This window comes from Phragmites australis, chromosome 17 (assembly GCF_958298935.1).
Source record: "Phragmites australis chromosome 17, lpPhrAust1.1, whole genome shotgun sequence".
Classification (NCBI taxonomy): Eukaryota; Viridiplantae; Streptophyta; class Magnoliopsida; order Poales; family Poaceae; genus Phragmites; species Phragmites australis.
Window position 1 is genome coordinate 27,550,915 of NC_084937.1, and position 19,622 is coordinate 27,570,536.

The 19,622-nt window shown below is 44.3% G+C and overlaps 2 protein-coding genes and 2 pseudogenes across 2 annotated transcripts; 2 read left to right on the forward strand and 2 right to left on the reverse strand.

Annotated features, from left to right (window-relative positions):
- Nucleotides 1–1,912: 1,912 nt before the first annotated feature.
- Nucleotides 1,913–5,380, forward strand: LOC133897769 (acyl carrier protein 2, chloroplastic-like). Its single transcript, XM_062338591.1, has 4 exons — nt 1,913–2,070; nt 3,962–4,060; nt 4,467–4,589; nt 5,040–5,380. Exons 1-4 carry the CDS (start codon nt 2,023–2,025, stop codon nt 5,166–5,168), a joined length of 399 nt encoding a protein of 132 aa, XP_062194575.1. The 5' UTR covers nt 1,913–2,022; the 3' UTR covers nt 5,169–5,380.
- Nucleotides 5,381–9,760: 4,380 nt separating this feature from the next.
- Nucleotides 9,761–10,536, forward strand: LOC133896675 (uncharacterized; annotated as a pseudogene).
- A 2,902-nt stretch (nt 10,537–13,438) lies between these two features.
- Nucleotides 13,439–14,053, reverse strand: LOC133897042 (calmodulin-binding protein 25-like; annotated as a pseudogene).
- Nucleotides 14,054–15,102: 1,049 nt separating this feature from the next.
- On the reverse strand, nt 15,103–18,215 carry LOC133897579 (uncharacterized). The gene is made up of 9 exons (XM_062338360.1): nt 17,792–18,215; nt 17,454–17,691; nt 17,226–17,350; nt 16,825–16,858; nt 16,701–16,747; nt 16,429–16,563; nt 15,753–15,817; nt 15,541–15,622; nt 15,103–15,462 (listed from the first exon to the last, which is right to left on the reverse strand). The coding sequence occupies exons 1-9, from the start codon at nt 18,148–18,150 to the stop codon at nt 15,303–15,305; spliced, it is 1,245 nt and encodes a 414-aa protein (XP_062194344.1). The 5' UTR covers nt 18,151–18,215; the 3' UTR covers nt 15,103–15,302.
- Between the last annotated feature and the right edge of the window lie 1,407 nt (nt 18,216–19,622).

A 19,622-nucleotide genomic window follows, 5' to 3' on the forward strand; every position in this document is an offset into this window, starting at 1 on the left:
TAGAGAGGGGCCAGGGAGTGAGGCTGGGTTGGGTTAGATTTAGGTGGACTAAGTTTAGAGTTCGGGCTAGGTTTAGAATTTGGGTTCGGGTTCGAGAGGATTTTAGGATTTTAGGAATCAAAGTATTTTCAGAAAAACAAAGCAAAAAATAGGGTTCGAATCCTCTCCGGTGACCCCGCAAAGGCACTGCCAGCAAGGTCTGGCGATCTAACCACCGCTAGGGCTGGTCTAACTGCTAGTTGGGGATCAGAGAATCCTAGCTAAAAACTTATACAAGAGTCTGACCGTCACTTGGGCTGGTCTGACCTCCACTATGCCTACGGTCAGACCACCAAAGGCCAAAACTATCTGCTAGCCATCGGTCAGACCGCCACCTCTACGTCGGTCTGACCGCCAGCCTGTTAAAGCTAGGTATCCTTAGATTAGCTTATCTAGGGTTTCAAACTTCAAAACCCTAATCCTTTAGCGATCCTTTGCAGATGTTTTTGAGTCATAGCGCTCTACTATTACTTGAGCATGCATTTTGCATTCTTTTTGCATTGTACGTTTAATTATGCATTGCACCCGTGTTTCTTTAAGAGAGCGTCGATCCGACAGTTCAAGCAAGCAAAGACGACACTGATCTACCGCACTTCTGTGAGTTTTTTGCGGGTAGTATCAAGCAACCGATAGAGCAGCAAGGCAAGCATCTAAGCATATTGCACCCTTGGTTCAATTGAAGGGAGTCTAAATTGATAAACTATGCTTTATGTATGTTTGCATGTATTGAGTCAAGTGTCAAGCTTATTCAGGTAAACCTATGTTGAATTGCATATCCTCTACCTTGAGTTGTTAATTATCCTCATCCTTGTCGTCTCGGTAATGTTGTTGATGTCTAGCTTAAGAGTTGTTCAACATGCTTAGCTATTCATAGGTCCTCTATAGAAGTCGAGCGACAGTGATGCCGTTGTTAGTGAGCATAGTGCTCACTTATGGTTTACGAATACATTTATGATGTTGAGATGGTTGGATGAGTGGTGAGTATGAGATGAGATGTGGGCGGTATTAGAGGTGTTTTCTGCTTAGGAGAAGTCCTCGGGGCAGTTCGGGAGAGAAACCCGAACACCGTAGACCGTCTGCATCATTTAAGGCCATCCATCGATGCAGTTGTCTTTAGCACGTACCTTACTCACCACATGCTGATCTAATGATAAGGCGGGCCGAATACCTCTATAGCTATGATTATTTAGGACTGAACATCGATGGTGTGAGCGGGTGGGCTTGTAGAGATATCTAGTTTACTCCGGGAGTAGTTCTAGATACCTTCGTATTGAGCGATGCACAATTTAAATGGTTATAGTTTATTAGAAAAGGTTGACACGAGTACCCTTCTTTCATCTTCCTCTCTCCTGTAGCAGCACATTTCTTCCATGCCGATGTCCCACCTCGCTCCCTCCCACCGCCCCTCCTCCCACAGTCTCTGATAGTGCCCTACTATTGGATCCGCGCTCATAGCATGTCACCGCCCTAACCTCTCCATTTCGAAACTCCCCCGTCCTGGATCCTCCGCTCCCGCCGCCTTATCATTATGGCCCCGCGCACGCCTCCTAAATCATGCCAACCTTCTTCTCTAAAAACTCTTCTAAACCCGGCGATAAAATAAACCTTCCTCCCAAATCAACCCCTCTCCAAACTTTACCGCATCTTCACTCTTGATCGTCTGATAGGTTGAGACATCGATCTTGTTCTCAGACGCGTGATATTCAGAGGTGTGTTTTTCAAAACCACTTCCACATTTCGCGACGACTTCGGGCAGGTGGGCCCGGTCGAGGCGGAGCAGCCCATGCATTTCGCGTCACGGGCTGGGCCTCGTGAGCTCCGCCCCCGCCGTGCCTCGATACGACCGATGCCCAGCTCCGCTTGTGTCCCCACCCCGATATAAAGGACGCCCGCCACATCCCCCACCCTCCCGTCATCTAGTCAATTTCTCACGACGCGCACTGCACTCTCGTCGCGCCGCCACCGCCGCTCAAGCTCCGCCCCATGGCCTCCATCGTCGGATCCGCCGTCTCCTTCGCGAGGCCCGTCAAGGTATCGCGCCGGATAGCCCCTTGCGTTACATCGTCTGATCCGTTGGCTGGTCCGAGTAGGGTTTTAGCGGCGCGGGGTTTCGGTTGGTCACCTCTTGCGATTTCTCTGTTTTGTGTTTGCGTGCTCAAGCGTTGATCTGCCGGCCTGTGGTAGTTGGAGTTGGTGTGTTGGCTCTTGATAGGAGACGCCGTTTTGGTGAGTATTTGAGGGGCCATTTCGGCTATCGCGTCGCTCATACAGTTGATCTCCATAGATCTGCGCTTTTAGTACCTGATTTTACCTTTTTTTTCCCTTCTAATTTCATCCGTTAGATTGTTACTGCAGCGTTCGTGGTGTATAGCTGCGTATGTGTATGAACTTGTATGCAAATGAGTCAGTTCTGTCATGGGGCGTAGAGTCAGCAGCTTGGTAACCGTACAATTAGAGATTTGGGTTTTCCTAATTTGGACTTTGGAGTCAAGTCAGTCAACTATAATACTGTCTCACATAGCTCAACCATTGTAGTAGTATATTGGTGACAGATTTAGTATACCTTTTCATTTTTATTACCTCCTAAGTATGCACCTCCACCTTCATGCTTATTTGTGGCTCTTAACTAGGAAAAGTTAATTATATAAATCGTGTCTAATGAGGCTATCCTCGTGTATTATTAGGCAATTATCTGTGCATTCATGATTTAAGACATGCTCCTTTTGTGTGGACCTAAGTGTCACCGATACTTGGCGGAGGCCGACGTACCCATATCTGATACGGCGGGATACGCCGATACAGCGTGATATGGCGCAATATGGGTATCGGAGAGTATCGGGAAATTACGATCTAAAAACAAAAAAAATCGTGATACCTCCTTCTGATACTTGCGGCGAGGTACTCGAGGACGTCAAAGAGGTAGACGGGCGCCCCGCCACAGACGCGCTTGGCGTACTTGCCGGTCTTGAGGTAGCGCGTGATGCGGATCGCGAGACCGGGACGCTGTCGAGACGAAGCTACTGTCGCCCGCCGGGAGAGGATGGAGCGTCAAGCCGTTGGGATGCCGCAGAAACGAAGCCACCGGGACGAAGTTGTCGTTGCCTCCTGCCGTTGGATAGCTTGCTCGTCATGGGATGCTCCACTGCTGTAGAGAGAGAGAGAGAGAGAGAGAGAGAGAGAGAGAGAGAGAGAGTTGCTACGGGAGGGAGGGAGAGAGAAAGTTGCTACGGGAGAGGACTTGCACAGGAGAGAAGAGAGGGCTATTATGTGTGGTGGAAGGAAAGGAGTAGATAAGGTTTTGAGTGGGCTTGTGGAGATGTTAAGCAGTGTTTGGTTCGTAGGATGGGATGAGACGGAGCGGATCTATCCCGTTTTTGAGATGTTTAGATGGAGAGTAGCGGAATTGAATGGTTCGGAATCAGGGAATATTCTTAAAAGATTCGGGACGGAGCTGTTCCAAAAAAACGGTGGAACGCAGCTGTCTCACTTCAAACGTGACACTGAAGGGGGGCTCAAGGTACTAAAATAGACTCGTTCCATCCCACCCACCAAACAAATATATATATATATGAATGAAATCATCCCATCCTCAAATATATGAATGGAATCATTCCATCCCACCTCGCTCTCCAACCAAACACTACCCTAATGGGCCACTCAATGTATTTTATTATCGGTCTATTATCATCTCTGTACAACATGATTCATAAAAAATATATACATCAGTCCACACCTAACAATGGAGTCAGTATTTACTTAGGTGTAAATACTTAGGTGTGGACTGATGTCTACATTGCTTGGTTCTAGTATGAAAAAAAAAATAAGCTTGATCCAGTATTTAATAACTTAGAGGTTAGTTTGGTTTATGCAATCTGACCTTAACTTTTGCATATCTAAATATTTTATTTTTTGTGTTTCACAGGCAATCAACTTCAACCCGGTCTCTTTCTCTGGTTTGAGGAAGGATAATGTAGCCTTCCGATTGCAGCCAGTGCCACAAAGATTTGCAGTTTGCTGTTCTGTAAGTAACTAAGTATTGCCATCTGGATTTGGAATCACATAGAGTAACCATTGCATGATGCTTATGCATCTCCATTTAATTTCTGTTATATTTCATATTCCGGATGTTTCAACTCAACTAGCACTCTTTTTATTTGGCTCCTAAAAGAGATTTTATTTGCCTTTTGCCATGATCGTGCTTCCATAATATACTTCAATTTTGTTACTATGTGCATACGTCTCTGATGGATCATGCTTCGTTTTTTGCATTTAGCGTCCCTGGATTTGTCGTTGATGTAAGTTAGCTGCTAATATAGCTGTAAAACATGCTGTAACCATTGTGTGGCTTATGGTTTAAGCTGGTAGAGCATACCGGTGCAATGATCTTACCCTTTGCTATTGGTGATGTAAAATATGCACTTGACCAGGCTAAAAAGGAGACGGTGGACAAGGTTTGTGATATTGTCAAGAAGCAGCTTGCACTTGCTGATGACACTGAAGTTTGTGGCTCCTCAAAGTTCCAGGATCTTGGTGCTGATTCATTAGATACTGTAAGTCATCTGGATACCATGTGTTATGTTTTATCTTTTTTAACAAACAAATTCAACTCTGTATAAGTTTTCAGTATGATTCTTGGATTGCAGAACAACATTTGGCCGTCGTTTCCTTGTAGTCTGTACCTATACCATTCATAATACCTTTTGGAGAATACCTTGTAGGGAGCAATCCGCTGGCTCTCTGTGCAGTCTTGAAGTTCACTGTCCTTCTAGCAATAGATCTAGTCTCTTTTGTAGATGTGCCATGTTCTTCTTGTTGTTCCTCTGGAACAGTTTTTTGTTTCAGTACTTCTGGACTGAAGTTTATGCCAACCTCAATTGCCAGTTATGTGTTTTGAAGTAAACACTATATTGCTAAACTGGGTTTGCTGTCTCATGTTGTATTTTCTTCAGGTCGCCCATATTTCCAAAGAGACTAAAGCTTCCTGTGGATCTGTTTTGTAGGTTGAGATTGTTATGGGTCTTGAGGAGGCTTTCGGGATCAGTGTAGAGGAGTCTAGTGCGCAGTCAATTGCGACGGTGGAAGATGCTGCTAATCTCATTGACGAGCTTGTTACTGTAAAATCGTCCTAAACTCGTGGCCCCCAATGCTTTGGGTGCTTAGACTGGTACTGTACCAGGGCATTCCTTGTTCTATGCCCCTTCTCTGCTAGACTTTACTCTAGAGAGCTGATTACTTTGTTACGACAATCATTCCGGATCTTGCGATATTATTACATTGAAGCTTCTGCACTTGCGGAAGGGAAATTTTGTTGCTGCTGAATACTAAAGGGATTTAAATTTCAGGATGGGGGTAATGGGAGTTTCCTTTTGCGACTTTCATTTGGGCCTTATAGTTCTAGAAACCCGGATTCCTGGAAGCTTATGTGTCTTGGGGGTAGATGCTAAACTTTTGTGTTTTGTGGGGGAGACGCTAAGTTTGTGTCAACGAAATGCACATGGACCATGCCTGGTTATATTCAGAGATCCGGACTGTTCATTGGTGAATCGCCACTTGTAAATGAAGTAACTTTTCTGCGTTGCTTTACCATCTATATACTTTACGATGGTTGTATGAAACACATATCGACTTCATTTCAATCGATCACTTATTTCCTGTGCTCTACTTTCTGATGGTATATAAGTTATTTCCTAAGACTATCTCTAACTATATTCTCTTCTCATTTTGTCTTTTTTTTATTCCTTTTTCTGTTTCTATTCTTTTTATTTTGTCTCATCTTTAACAGCTTCTCTTCGAGAGGAATCGTGAAGGAAAAGAAGAGATAATTTTGTTCTGAAAAGAATGATCTTGTAAATCCCTTCATGATAAGAACCGTGAAAGGAAACTATAGAAACACTAAAGAGAACGAAAATTCCTTCAGATGGAATTTTCGTCTTCGAAAGAAAGCCATTGGGAGTGGCCTAAAAGCTCCAGGAATCGATTAGCTCTTCGGGTGTTGAGCTCCTATAGCACGTCGGTCCCCAGCTCCCGCCCACGTAAGTCCAGAAGAATCCAGCGATCCCCTTCGCAAACTCCAGTCATTGGCCCAAGAATCCCTGTTACCTCCTTCTACCGCGTTTCCCACGCTCGCCGAGGTCCAGCCCAGTAAGCCGCCTGAGCTCCTCTACCGGATCCCCGTCCTCCCGAGCCGCTTGACCTCCCGAGCCCTCGCGCGCTTGTCTCCCTTCACACCAGCCGAGCACCACTTCCACCTCGCTGATTAACTATGTACTACGAGCTCTCCCCGCCCCCGACTGAGCCACGATAAGCTTTGCCGTGCTCTCTTGAGCATCGCGCGCCACTCCCCCCCCCCCTATTTGCTGACCAGTAAATCGAAATTTGATGCCTCGCCTCTTTCTTCTTCCTCTTGCCGCAGCTGCTTTCTCTGGACCACAACCTCGCCCCTGCCGCCGCTCTGCTTCGGCGGGGTAGGGTATCGTGGAGCACTGGGCGATACTTTACCCCACTGAGGCAGCCTCCTTGCTGCCCCTCCTCCCCCTGCAGCCCCCGACCACTGCCGTCGTCATCCTCGCCCCCGCCCTGACACTCCCTTACAGGCCGTTCTCCACCACCCCGGCCGGCAACGCCCTCGCCCCTCATCGCCCTGCCCACAAACCGCCTCCACCGTCGGGCCATCGTTCCTCCTCCGGCCCTTCCTCTAAGGCCGCCGGACTCCGGTGAGCCACCAACCCCGAACCCTAATCCTAATCCCAACAATAACCTCGCCGGAGTCAGGAATGGAGCTCCTTGATGCGCCAGAGTCGGGGATGAAACTCCTCAACACAAATCGTTGCGCACATCGGTCGGCCTCAAATTTGGGTGAACAAGGCCTATGTTTTTGCCTGGGAAAATTATAGAAATAGCGTAAAAGAAAGGTATTTTTTTTCTCTTGGCACAATAAGATAAGAAAAGGAGAACAAATCTACTTTAGCACAGCTACTGAGTTGGTCATTTGGAGGAAAAGCAAACTTTTGGACTTGACAATTTACTTTCTGATTCAGCAAAGTGGAATTTAAATTTCCTTTCCATTGAGGATTAATGCTTTTTTTTCTTCTATAGGTGCCATGTAGCAGATTTATTGGTCCAAAAGAGCATCTTCCAATGGATTGCCATCTTTCAGTTGATAAAACAGAATCTTCAGAGCTACAGATTATGATGAGGAGCTCGAGCTCAGTGAATTACAAGCAGGACCTTATCCATTATGATGTTCAGGCTTCAGCTCATCTTTCTTTAACTGGGATACATGGCTGCTCCCTTTGTAAAGGTTTGCAGTGCCATCTCATATCTCTATGTTCCCATGTTCTGTAGCAATTTACGCAAGTATTAACACCTTTGTCTTGCAGATTTACTTGGCAATTTCCTCCACAAAGTGTCAAAGATGAAACAGTTATTCTCTGGGAAACTTTGGGTTCCTTTCGTCACCTGAAATAATCCATTTCGTTTCGTACACAATTTTCAGCTGTTCATCTAATTAATTCAGCTCTTACACCTTAGTGAATGGTCTGGAGTAATTGTTGAGTGGTTTGCAAAAAAAAATGAATAATTTTGACTCATCTGATTAGAAACAAGATTGCTTAATTCCCACATGTTCTATATCAGCATATAATTAAGACTAGATGGATTTATCGATATAGCCATGGTTATTTAGTGCAAAAAGAATAGCACTTCTTTACAAAGATCATGTATTTCTTAGTGCTCGCTGCCTGAAGGAGGTATATGTAAATTCTACATTTATTTGCTCACAATGTTATTTACTCACAAATGTTTCATCCTGCTTTTCTTAGTGCCGCTGCATAAAGGAGGTATATGTAATTTCAGCATGGGCGAGAAGCTGTAGTTTATTTATCTATTTGCCCCCTTCTTAAATATCGTTTGATTTATTCTGTATTTCTGTTATGTTCCTGTCAGAGCAGTGCTAATTTATAGGATGATGTTGAAACTTCCCTTCCAAAGCACGATCTTGCCCTGCTGAGTGCTGAATCAACTCCAGCTGAACATCAAGTGGGAGCCCAAATCCTCAGGTGGCAGATGCTTACTGATCTTACGATCCATATTGCGAGAAATTTTGTTTGGTATATGCCAAATGTTTACACTTTAATTGTCAAAAACTGTAATAGTATCCTCTCCAACAATCCATATTGCAAGAAACCTAGTTTGGTATGTGCCAAATGCTATATTCTTCCCTTTGTATACATGTTCTTCTTATGCAATGAAACCAAACACTGTTTTCTCATAGCATCTCCGTGATATAACCCACCCTGCCCGGTTTGTCTCATCTATGTTCACCATACATGCACCACAAAAAACATCGCTACTTGGGAACGGGTGCGGTGTAGGGCGCCAATCTGTCTAGTGATTAACTAACTCATTCTAAGTCTGCAAACCGAGGAAAAGATTATCATTTTGTTCATAGGCGGTCAAGCATGTGCACGGGACAAACGAAAACGCATGGGCCTCAGCCGTGCTTCCCTAGCTCTACTCATAGGCAACACAAAAACTATACACCTCTCACGATGTGCGCATGCTAGATTAAGGCAGCTATTTCATACAGGTCAATGGAAAACATAAATAGTAATATAGTATTATCCCAGTTTGTTTTTGCCTTGGACTGTCATAATCTAGATTTTATAGAGAAACTTTAAATAGTAATATGTGATTTCGTAGTATGATTTATCTCGTGAATTGTGACAATCAGTTTTTAGATTAAGATTATTTTTTTTCTTTTGTTTTTACTTTTGGAGTGAAATCTATAATCAAGTAAGACCTTATAAAAAGATAAGCCACGTTTAGACATGCTAGGAATATCTTTTTGTTCATCCGATTCCACTGTCATCAGAGATGTTAGACCATGAGTGATCCTGGTGCCGTCCTGCAGCGGTGCTGGCGCCGGCCATGGCAATGGTCGTCGTCAGGCCGAGTGGTGGCTCTGCAGCAACAAAAACATTACTTGTCGGAGGAAATTCCTCGACAGCTAATTTATAACTTGTCGGAGGCCATTGCCATTCGCACGGACTGGATGGCTGTCGGCGCGGGCGCGACACCCACTGCGCTCAACTCATCAATCGATTAGCTGGTTTGAAGAGAACGAGCTTGCGACCGAACGGTTGGCCGCGCTCAAGTAGCACTCAGTTCTTGCAGCCATTCAGGTCTCGGATTCGAGCTCCGTGGGAGACGAATGACTTCAGACTAAGGTCTGTTTGTTTGAGTTTTTGTTTTTAGTTTTTTTAAAATCTTAATTTTAGTTTATTTTTCTCGGAAGCAGTTTTCTAATATTTTCATAATCCCGTTTTTTCTTACTTCTGTCAGTAGCAGAAGTAGAATCAGATGTAGGAAACAAACAGAACCTAAAAGTCAGCTACTCTCTCAGTTTCATAATATTTGTTAGTTTTTATTTTTACCGTATTTTTTTACTCGATTTTAGTATTTCTTAATTTGTATATAATGATAGATATGGATAAATATTGTGAAACAAAGAGAGTAATTTATAGTCTTTAATGAAAACAGAACTGTTCTTTTGAAAAAATAATTTATAGTTTTTAATAAAGATCGGGATAGTGATTAATAATTAAGCCTTTTAAAAAGATAACTGGTCTGAACCTTTTAGCTCCCGAACAACTAGCATATAACTAGCTCGGACTCGGTAGCTCCACCGCAAAGCCGAGCAGAGTGGCGAGAAGTGGCAAAGGCGAGCTGAGCTGAGTGTGTCAGATGGCGGAGGGCAAGAAGGCCCGGCCGAGGGAGGAGGAGCTCGTGGAGGCCGCGCTGGCAGCGGCGGCGGCGGCGCTGCTCGTGTCGGGCGTCAAGAAGCTGGTGGCGCCGGCCGTGCTCGTGGCTCCCTGGTTGTGGCCCGCGTCGCTGTCGATACCGTCGCCCGCCCTGTTCCTGCTCCTCAACGTCGTCATCGCGTCCATCGTCGTGGCGTCCGTGCAGCCGCGGCAAGCGGCAGCGGCTTCGTCGGCGGGCACCGTCGTCCGGGAGGCGTCGGCGCGGGGAGACGGCGCGAAGAGGATGAAGAGGAGGCGGAGCAAGAAGCAGGAGTGTGCGGAGCCGGCGGCAGCCCACTCCGTTGCGGATGGCTGCTGCATGGCGCTGGTGATCACTGACGGGCCGGTAGAGACGGCGGCGGCGAAAGAGGTGGAGGCTGAGGACGAAGCGGCCGGCAACGCGGAGGAGGTGAACAAGCGGGCGGAGGAGTTCATCTCAGCGTTCCGGCACCACCTCAGGGTCGAGTGGTCGAATCCTCCTCGTCCGGAAGTAGCCGGCGAGGCAGCGCTGGAATTAGAATGGCAGCTTGCTCTTGAATGGCGCTGTGGTTGCATACATTCGTGATGCGAACTTGCAACCATTTTTTATTTACGGTTTTAAACATGTTTATTTTGCTTTACCTGTGTTTCTTTTTCATTTGAGTTGTAGTTACTCTCTTGATATCAGTCTGATGGAAATTAGCTGACTTGGTTTTCTCGGAAGACTGAGAAATAAGAATCTGTCATCTTCATTTCTGGTCCATAGGAATTTGACACTTTTGTCTTCCAAAAAATTATTTTTAGGTAATAGAAGTTCGTCTTCCAAAAACTTTGGGTTATCCCATTATTGGACAACAAGACTAGAATCTATTTGAAAGGTCGAATTCATCCAAATCGACGAATGATTGGTTCGCCCAGTCAGCTCGCAGATCTGCTCTGAGATTTCTTTAGGGTTTCGTTCAAATCTGTATCAAATTGCAAGGATTTGGATCCAAATCCCTTTTACAAACAGGCTTGTTGTAAGCATCTATTATATTATTATTTGAGAAGAAAAAAATATATTATGTTCGCTAAAGTTAAAAAATTATCACGTTAATAAAAAAAAATCTAGATCACTCATTGTTACGACTTACGAACATCTAACGGTTTAAATTAAACCAAAGAATTCATATCAAATACTATTAATAAATAGCTAAATTTAGAGAAAAAAAAAAGTCCATATCAAATATGATTAGAAAAATACATAAATTCTGAATGAAAATTATAAAAAAGTAGGAGTTCATTTTCATACGGTTTGAGAAGAAAAATATCTAAATAAAAAGTCCAGATAAAATAAAATTAATAATAATTAAATTTGGTATTAGAATAAAAATAGGGATCCATAGCAAATATAGTCTTATAAAAAAATCAAATACCTAAATAAAGAGTCCTGATCAACAGCTAAAATTAATAATAAAAATAATAATTTTTTTTCAAATTTCTTACTAATATAATAGATTAAGAAGCATCGTGTATCTCAAGATCATCACATTAATGAATCAGCATGCAAGACAAACATATTCTTATTTTGGTTGGGCTACCTATATTTGACGCATAATTTTAACAGTTAATCAAAATATATACGAATCGAACCAATATGTATATAGAATTTGGTATTTGGAGTATAAATAATTTTCTTTTTCACTAATATAAGTTTTGTTTCTTCTTATAATTTTATACATTTTGTAACTAAATAACACTAACCTCGAAAAAAACTAAAGAGACTAGCTTTTAATCAAATATTATCATAATAAAATATTACAGAAAGGATAGGCACACTATTAACGTGAGCCACTCTACTAGTTTATATTAAAGAGAAGGAAAAATGTCATATTTAGTATGCAGGAGAAAAGAAATGGTGGAATAAAAGAGGACCCATTCAGTCCTACTATCATAGTTCACCGAAAGGCTAGCCTCATCCTACGCGACTTTACGGCCCATAGAACCCACCACTCCTCACTGTCCAAAGCCCAAATTACGGCCCAGCCTAGATTCCGCAGCCCCCTTGACCTTTTTTATTTTTATTTTTAAATCCGAAAATTGCAAATATATGTGTTGGTTTAAAATTGTGCAGCTCTATACTCATATTGCTCGTTGGTAGGATTATTGTTGCCCTTCCAATGAGTGTCAACTTTAAAAAATAAAAATACTGTGTTCCAATACTCTTAAAATTCAAGACACTATCTAATTTTTTTATGTAAAATTCTAAAAAATGATGTAGAGGATATTATCATCTAGTTAAAAAAAATTAGATAAAATATGAGATGAGAAAAGGATAAATTTTAGCATCTGGATGTAAACGCATCTTAAGATGATTAGGGGTGAGTGGAGTCGAGATGACAGCGATGGCAGGTGGGTGGCGCGATGAGGCAGCGAGGATGGCCTCCGGTGATGTAGGAAGCACGGGTGGGATAAGGGAGAAGATGCATGATCCAATATTGTTGGGTCGCTCACCACCATGTATAGGAGTCTAGCACCCAGATCGCTGGTGTTGTTGTATTTTATTGGGCTCAATCGTTCGTTTGGAGGCATTCAGGGCCATACCGGACATTTGGGGGCCATGTGCTGGAAATGTAAAAAGCTCTTAATATTATTACCCCAAGCATACGGTGGTTAATCATGCATTTTGCATTTCCTTTTGATAACCTTAATACTTGCTCTTCAAAACTTATGTAGCTATCTACTGTTCGTACACTTTTTTTCCTGACCTGATAAATGTTTGGAACACAAGGATTTCAAAGGGATCTGGTAGGAATTTTATATGAAACAGTTTAATTCCCTCACGAGTTCCAAATTTCCTATGTTCCAAACAGGGAATAATGAGTGAAAAAATCATTAGAAAAGGTGAAAAAAAGTTTTGGCCTCATCATGAACGCCAGAATTTCATAGTAACTTGGCAAGTCAAGAACCATTACAAATCCCTTACAATCCTATGAAAATCTTGCATTGCAAACGAGACTTACACTATTTGTTTTAGAATGTTACACACACACACACACACACATCACATAGCCACTGTGTTTTATTTTTTTAATATCTTTTTTTAGTATTTTCGTCTCTCATTCTCAAAGATAAAAGAATTATTTTTAAATGGATAAAAAGATTTCAAGTCAATGAAAGGGTGAAAATGGAGTAAGTAAGACTGATACTGAATCTTTATTTTTGGGGGGGGGGGGGGCTAAGCATTTTGGGGGCAAAAAAGACCTGTAACCGCGCGCCGGCTTCTAGACCCTTCTCCCCTCTGCAACACCGGGAATAAAGTCGTACCCGTCCCCTTCCCCTTGAACCACGGTCACTTCTCTCTTAGGCTTTGTTTGGAAGCAAAGTAAGGTAAATTCAGGGTAGGAAATCCCTAAGAGGGATTTAGAGTGCACTTCATTTTCCTAGGGCGATTCCCTTCCTTCCCTGCCACTATTTGAGGTGGAAGGGATAAATCCCTAGAACAAAAAGAAAGAACGAGCACTACATTGGATTCCAGTTGTGATTCCAGATTCTAATTCAGTAACATTACCACCAATTTCCAAGTCTCTATCGGATTTCGTGAGCAAAAGGAGCAATCTTTCTATCAAATCATGCTGATGCTAGACATGCTCGCTGGCGCACACACCATCGCCTCCAGCTCCAGAAGCACCAACGAGTCGTCCTCCCCTTCTATAGCAGCGACAGCCATTGCGGTCGGCACGCCTCCGCTTGTGCCCTGGCCCCGGCATTGTCATGGAGCGGTCGAGTAGGAATGCGGACGTGTCCAGTGTCGGGAGCACGCACGCGGGGAGCGCCATCCAGCTGGGAGTCGTGGCGGAGACATGCTCCGAGACAGAAGGGTCGGGGCCGGGGAAGCCGGTGGTCTCCTACACCATGCAGCGAAAGTTGGTCGGGTCAGCGCTCATGTAGGTGGTCGGAGTGCGGCGGGATAGCTGCGGCTTGGGCTTACCGACGCGGCCGGCCTTGGGCCACCCCAGGGCCATCGGGTCAGGCCTGCTCGTCAGTGTAGGAGCGTTGTGGCTTCCAGAGAGGGGCTTGGATGCCGAGGAGGTTGAGGACAAGGACAGGGTGGCTAGGTACGAGGCGACGGCGGTGGGCGACATGGATGCCCAGAGCGCGAAGGTGAGCGCCTCGTTCTCGAAGGTGGCAGCGGGGGTGAGCCAGGCAGAAGAGGAGTAGTAGTGGCTGGCGATGACGTGAGCCGTGTGAGTCATTGCGAGCATGGCAAGGAAAGGAGGTGAAGACGATCACTCGCATCAGGGGCGATAGAGGCGGAGGCAGTTGAGCATCGGGGCTGAGAGAGAGGCGGAGGCAGTCGTGACTCGACGGGGGAAAATTCCCGATCTGCCGAGGTGTGGGTGCTTCTCTCGTGCAAACGAAGGGGATTGAACCGTGGAACCTATGTTAGCCAAGTATCCAAACAGCGAGGTCAACTGACCTGGGAGAGCTCGCCCAGGGGGCCACTGGAAAATGGCTAGGATCCCCACTGGAATTAGGGTTTCCAAACAAAACCCTAGGGTTTTTGCCTTGCATCCTCACCAAGCTACCACCAGAACCCATTCCTACCGGAGATCGGATTGATGATGTGGGGCGTGGTAGTGGAGGTGGGGAAGGAGAAGGTGCTGATGCTGCATAGCTGCGATGGCGAGGAGTTCGAGGTGAAGTCGGTGGCGAGGGAGTCATAGACCATCATGCACATGATCGAGGATGGCTGCGCCGACAACAGCATCCCGCTCCCCAATGTCTCCTCCAAGATCCTCTCCAAGGTCATCGAGTTCTGCAGGAAGCACGTCCTCCCGCACAAATATCTTTGCTTGCTCGCCGGTGTTGCCGTGTTTATTTGGGTTCAAGCGTTCTGGTGTGCCACATCTGTTTGGTGGCAAGTAACAGAGTATCACGATTGATTTTGATTGCTGGCTGTTTCGGTGCCAGAACTCCAGAAGCCTGGCAAGCGTGGGACACCGGATAGCCAAAGTTAGGACCGGCCGTGGCGCGTAACTGAAGCACCATATGTCCGTATGCAACAAAACACGAGATACAGATGCTCACCGGGAACCACGTCTTGGTGCGCTGGTGGAGACATGTGACTCCCTGCACCAGGTTTTAAATCTTAATGCTCACAATTTACACACACCAAGTGCTTTTAGCGATATTATATATAAGCATGTGGTAAGAGCATACTCTGCGTGTAAGAGTGTGGTGTGTATTAAAAAAAATTCAGATGCTCACCGCCTCAGTAACAACAAAACTTGTTTATCCTCGGATACAGCATGTATACAGGAACCAAAAATGATGGCTATCTGATAATCACTTGTCAATCCTCAGATACAGCATGTGACAAAGGGTGTGACACAAAACTATCCTAAATACATAGTGAAAGGCGCTGAAAACAAGGGCCTTCAAACACACCCTTGTTTACTCGTTTTTGAGTACATTCACAATTCACAGTATATCACTCCACTATCAGCGTCGAAGTACTATATTGATCTCATCATCGTCTGAGCTGACAGCATCAAGCTCAATTGTATTTTCTGGAGGATTATTCACCTTTCGTCTCTTGATATCTTGCTCTGATTTCTGCAATCCCTGCTTGGGTAGTGCTTTAGCGCCAGATGATGCCGAACTACAAAGAGAAGCTTGCTCACTGATAATAGAAAAGTAAAGAACCATTCTAAGCAAACCGCGGTGTATTGTGACTGACCTTTTGTTTAAGCTGACCTTCGATTTCTGTTGGTTCATAGAACCATTGCTTGGGACACTTGGTTTCATATTTTCCATATTAGCTGATTAAATAATGTAGACGGGAATTTATCAATCAGTGATAGGAGCCAACCTCGTAATGTTTTCTTTCAGGCAGTTGGTGCTACATCATTTAAGTAGTGCAGCTACTTACGAAAGGGGGAAATAGGTTACCTGTAACATGGGAAAGAAATCTGATACCCTGAGACTGGTTCTTAGTAGTCACTCTATCTGCATTGCTGCACAGTAAAATAAGAGTTTAAACATGACAACACCAATCATTTCATCCTATCCCAAAGGCTACTACCTAATTTTAAACAGAAGCCGGTCTACATTCAGTAAAGAATCCTTCTGGATATCACAATTTGAGGCAAAACGTTTGTGGGGCAATTCAATAGACAGTACCATTATATGACACGGGTAACCTCTGAAAGGTGTAACTACAAAATTGGATTCTGTTTATGCTTTCTCTAGAATGACAGGTTCTAAACCATATACTATAAGCCATGTGCAAATAACCTTGAAAGAAAATCTCAGAGCTACTAATTGTGAGAACTACCAACAGTGCAATACCCATGGTGGAACGGTGGCAAACGGTTCTTTTTTTAAAACACACACACACACACACAACACCATTTTTTTTGTGATCATACACCAAACATAATTTAAAAGAACAGTAAATGCAGACTGGTCAGATATCATGTCAGTTAAATATTACATTATAATCTGCATATTTCACATTATTGTTTGATTCAACGTTAAAGCTTATTTTTATCAAAGAAAAAGGGAGAAAGGGTGAACAAAAGGCTACCCAAACATGGCAGCTGAGATCAAATAGTGCTTTACCAACCTTAAAGCCCTTTTTAGGCCATCAATTGACATTACTTTAGCTGGTTGGGATGGCGTTCTTGAATTGGGTCGCTCTGAGGAAGGATTGACCATGTAAATCCGTTCTGACCGAAGTTTGGAAGCAAACTGGAAGTTTCTGTGGGGAACATCATTCGCATAGAATCAAGCATGGCCCGAAAAGATATTGTAGAATTATATCAAGACCAACAAAAGAACATAAGATGTGGAATCGTTAAGGAAAGGTCTAGAGTACTCTTTTGGGGCTTTACTTACCCGCCCTTAAGCTCCACCCTGCCAGTAGTGTACTTCTGTGACGTTTTCTGCAAAAAGGAAGCATAATGAATCATGTCGCGTGCATCATCTCAACTGCAGAGTGTTGACAGTTATATATCCTTACCGACGAATGGAACTTGCAGTATGATCCTTTACTCCTGAAAAGAGACAAGGAAAACTCAGTATCGAACGCCATCTATGATACATTCTTGTGGTTTAGACACAGGGGATGTCTTAGGCAGTCTAAAATAGCCATAATATAATTACCCCATCTTGATAAGGGTCTGACTCTAGCAGCAGGAAGGCAAGCACACAGCCACATAAATTAAAACGTACCGCATTAGCATTACCTCACTGCACTTCATGCTGATATTTTCGAAGTGATGTGGTGATCACTGATCACAAAAGCTTCTCACCACTTTTGTGTGCAATGTAGTTTCATAATTTTCCTCGGCTACTGGCTTAATGGTAATGAAGCTACAACTACAATGTCAAAACAAAGTCTCATAGGGTGGAGATGCATACTTATTTATCGCCATGGTGCAAGCCATCCCGTCTTTCCTCTTCCCTTTGCAGAGACCAAAGTCTGCTGCGACTCCCATCTTCAACATCTGGCCCACTGAAGCAACACTCACAGAGAACCCTCTGCCCTGCACAAACAACATAACCAACACACAATCAAATCAGCATCAGAATCACCCGAGGCACAATTTGCTCAAGCGCTCAAAAAATCAAAATGCCAGAGCAAAGTACCCCATTGTCCATGCGGACGTTGCCGTTGAGCAGCGCGAACACCGCGCCGACGGCCGCGCCGGAGTAGTGGGCGTGCGCGTCCCCGAACAGAAACACGGACATCTCGGCTTCGTCCAGCGCGCCCATCTTCCAGATGCTGTAGGCGTTCCCCTGCGCACTAACCCGCGGCACGCCCTTGTCCAGCACCACGCCCGCCGTCGCCCAGCAGCCGGAGAACCTGTCGCTCCCCACCAAGTTCCTGCGCACCAAGAAGAAAAATTCCCCAAATTCGATGAGCTATAAACCTATTGGCCCATCGTAGAAAAAAAAGAGAGCTCAGTTGGAGGAAAGATCCTCACTTTATCGCGGAGATGCGCACGAATCGGATGTCGGCGAAGCGGTTGCTGATCTCGAGCGGTGAGAGCGCCAGGTGCTTAATGCGGAGGCCGGAGTATTTGTCGAGGAGGGTTTCGGAGGGCTTGGGGCGCTTGGGGCGCTTGGGGAGCGGGGAGGTGGCGGTCGGGGCGGCCTCGAGGTAGTCCTTGACGGCGTCGCGGAAGATGGACATGTCAGTGCCGCCGGGGCGCGCCGTCCTTGGAGGGGTGATGGCGCCGTCGGACTCGGAGACGCCAGTGGGGCGCGGGGAGGAGGGAGGGGTCTCGGGGACCGCCTCGCCCAGGGAGAGGAGGAGGTCCAGGTCGTCGCCGGCGGTAGCCATGGCTGCTGCGAGGTGTGCGGGGCACTGGGGAATCTGCGTGTGCGAGGAGAGAGAGAAGAGAGAGAGAGAGAGAGATGTAGATGGAGGAAGCGAGGGAAACCAGAATTTGGGTGGGAAGAGGGGAACTTTTGGAGGGAAGAGAGAGACAAATTCGTAGTTCGCTCAAGTACTGAGAAATAATGTTATTAGTCGACAAATGATATCAAAGTTTGTGTGGTCTAGTGTTACGAAAATCCTTTTCAGCGAGCGCGCGCTAGGAGCTTAAGTTGTACGTCCGAGTGAGACGGTTTATAGAATCCATTAGTGCTCTGATATAAAACTTTTTTCGTTAATTTTCTTAAAACTTTTCTCGTTTAATTTTTTTTAAAAAGTTTTGAGTTAAACTTTTTCTTAAAAAGGTTTTTTTTTAAGTTTGAGCTAAACTCTTTCTCAAAAAATTTGGTGGAAAATTTTTTAGAAAAGTTTTAAAAATAGAAAGATAGGGAGGGGAAAAAATTTCAAAAAAGAAAATGAGGGAGGCTGTCGAGGGGGGTGCTAATCAGTAGCGTCCCTAGTGGTATAATTCTCGCAACGCCCTCTATTTATTTGTACTGTATTTTCCTTCTGTTGATGATAGAAATTGATATTTTTTTAAAGTCTCGGATCTAGAAATTTTAATATATCGGACCTTCCGATGTAAAGATCGAAACTTCCAATGAAATATTTTTGTCCAATCAGGCATTCCAATAGGATTGGAACATCTGATATTAGAATCAGAACTTTCAATTAAATATTTTTTGTCTAATCCGAAAGTCCTATGTTTGGAAAAGTCAAACATTCTGATATGATCAGAACATCCGGTCAAGGAATCGAAACATCTGATCCAAGTCGAATCATGATTTTTAGAAAGAGATCGAGTCATATTTGAAGACATAGTTTAATAGATTCCGACTTAAACGGGACAAGACCCACCCATCCTATAAATATAAGGGACTATGACCGATTGAGAACATCCAACAAACAATCGATTAAATACAATTTAATTTATCTTTCGTTTTTATCCTAATTCTCTTTCCAACCTCCATTGCTTCATATTCTTGATCTCGACGACCAAGGGCAACCATCAGCCACCTGCGTTATGACGGGACCCTCCTAAACGTGGATGATGACAAAAATCTAACAACATAGCATCACAACTAGGGTTTACTAGGTGCTGCCCATTGAATACATAGATCGGAACATCCGATCTTAACAGGAAGTTCTGGTCAAATTTTACACAAGAGATGTTCAGTGTTTGATGTGTGACACCTTAACACTTCACGTGTCAACACCTTTTCTTTTTGCACCCATCCTAGTTTGATCTTCATGTTTCTACATGAACAGATTCCTTCGCTTTGTGTTGTATGGAAATCAAGTGCTAACCCTTAATTAGCTCATTGGTTCTTAATTGAACTGTACAAATCAAGCAGGAGTAAGTTCGAGAATAACCCCAT

Bases quoted from the DNA above. Each gene is read 5' to 3' on its own strand.
- LOC133897769 (XM_062338591.1), top strand. From the start codon at position 2,023: ATGGCCTCCATCGTCGGATCCGCCGTCTCCTTCGCGAGGCCCGTCAAG. The intron at 4,061-4,466 runs GTAAGTAACTAA...GCACTTGACCAG, and splicing joins GATTTGCAGTTTGCTGTTCT to GCTAAAAAGGAGACGGTGGA. The intron at 4,590-5,039 runs GTAAGTCATCTG...TCTGTTTTGTAG, and splicing joins GTGCTGATTCATTAGATACT to GTTGAGATTGTTATGGGTCT.
- LOC133897579 (XM_062338360.1), bottom strand. From the start codon at position 18,150: ATGGCTACCGCCGGCGACGACCTGGACCTCCTCCTCTCCCTGGGCGAG. The intron at 17,692-17,791 runs GTGAGGATCTTT...CTTGGTGCGCAG, and splicing joins GTGCGCATCTCCGCGATAAA to GAACTTGGTGGGGAGCGACA. The intron at 16,564-16,700 runs GTAAGTAAAGCC...TGTTCCCCACAG, and splicing joins AGGGTGGAGCTTAAGGGCGG to AAACTTCCAGTTTGCTTCCA.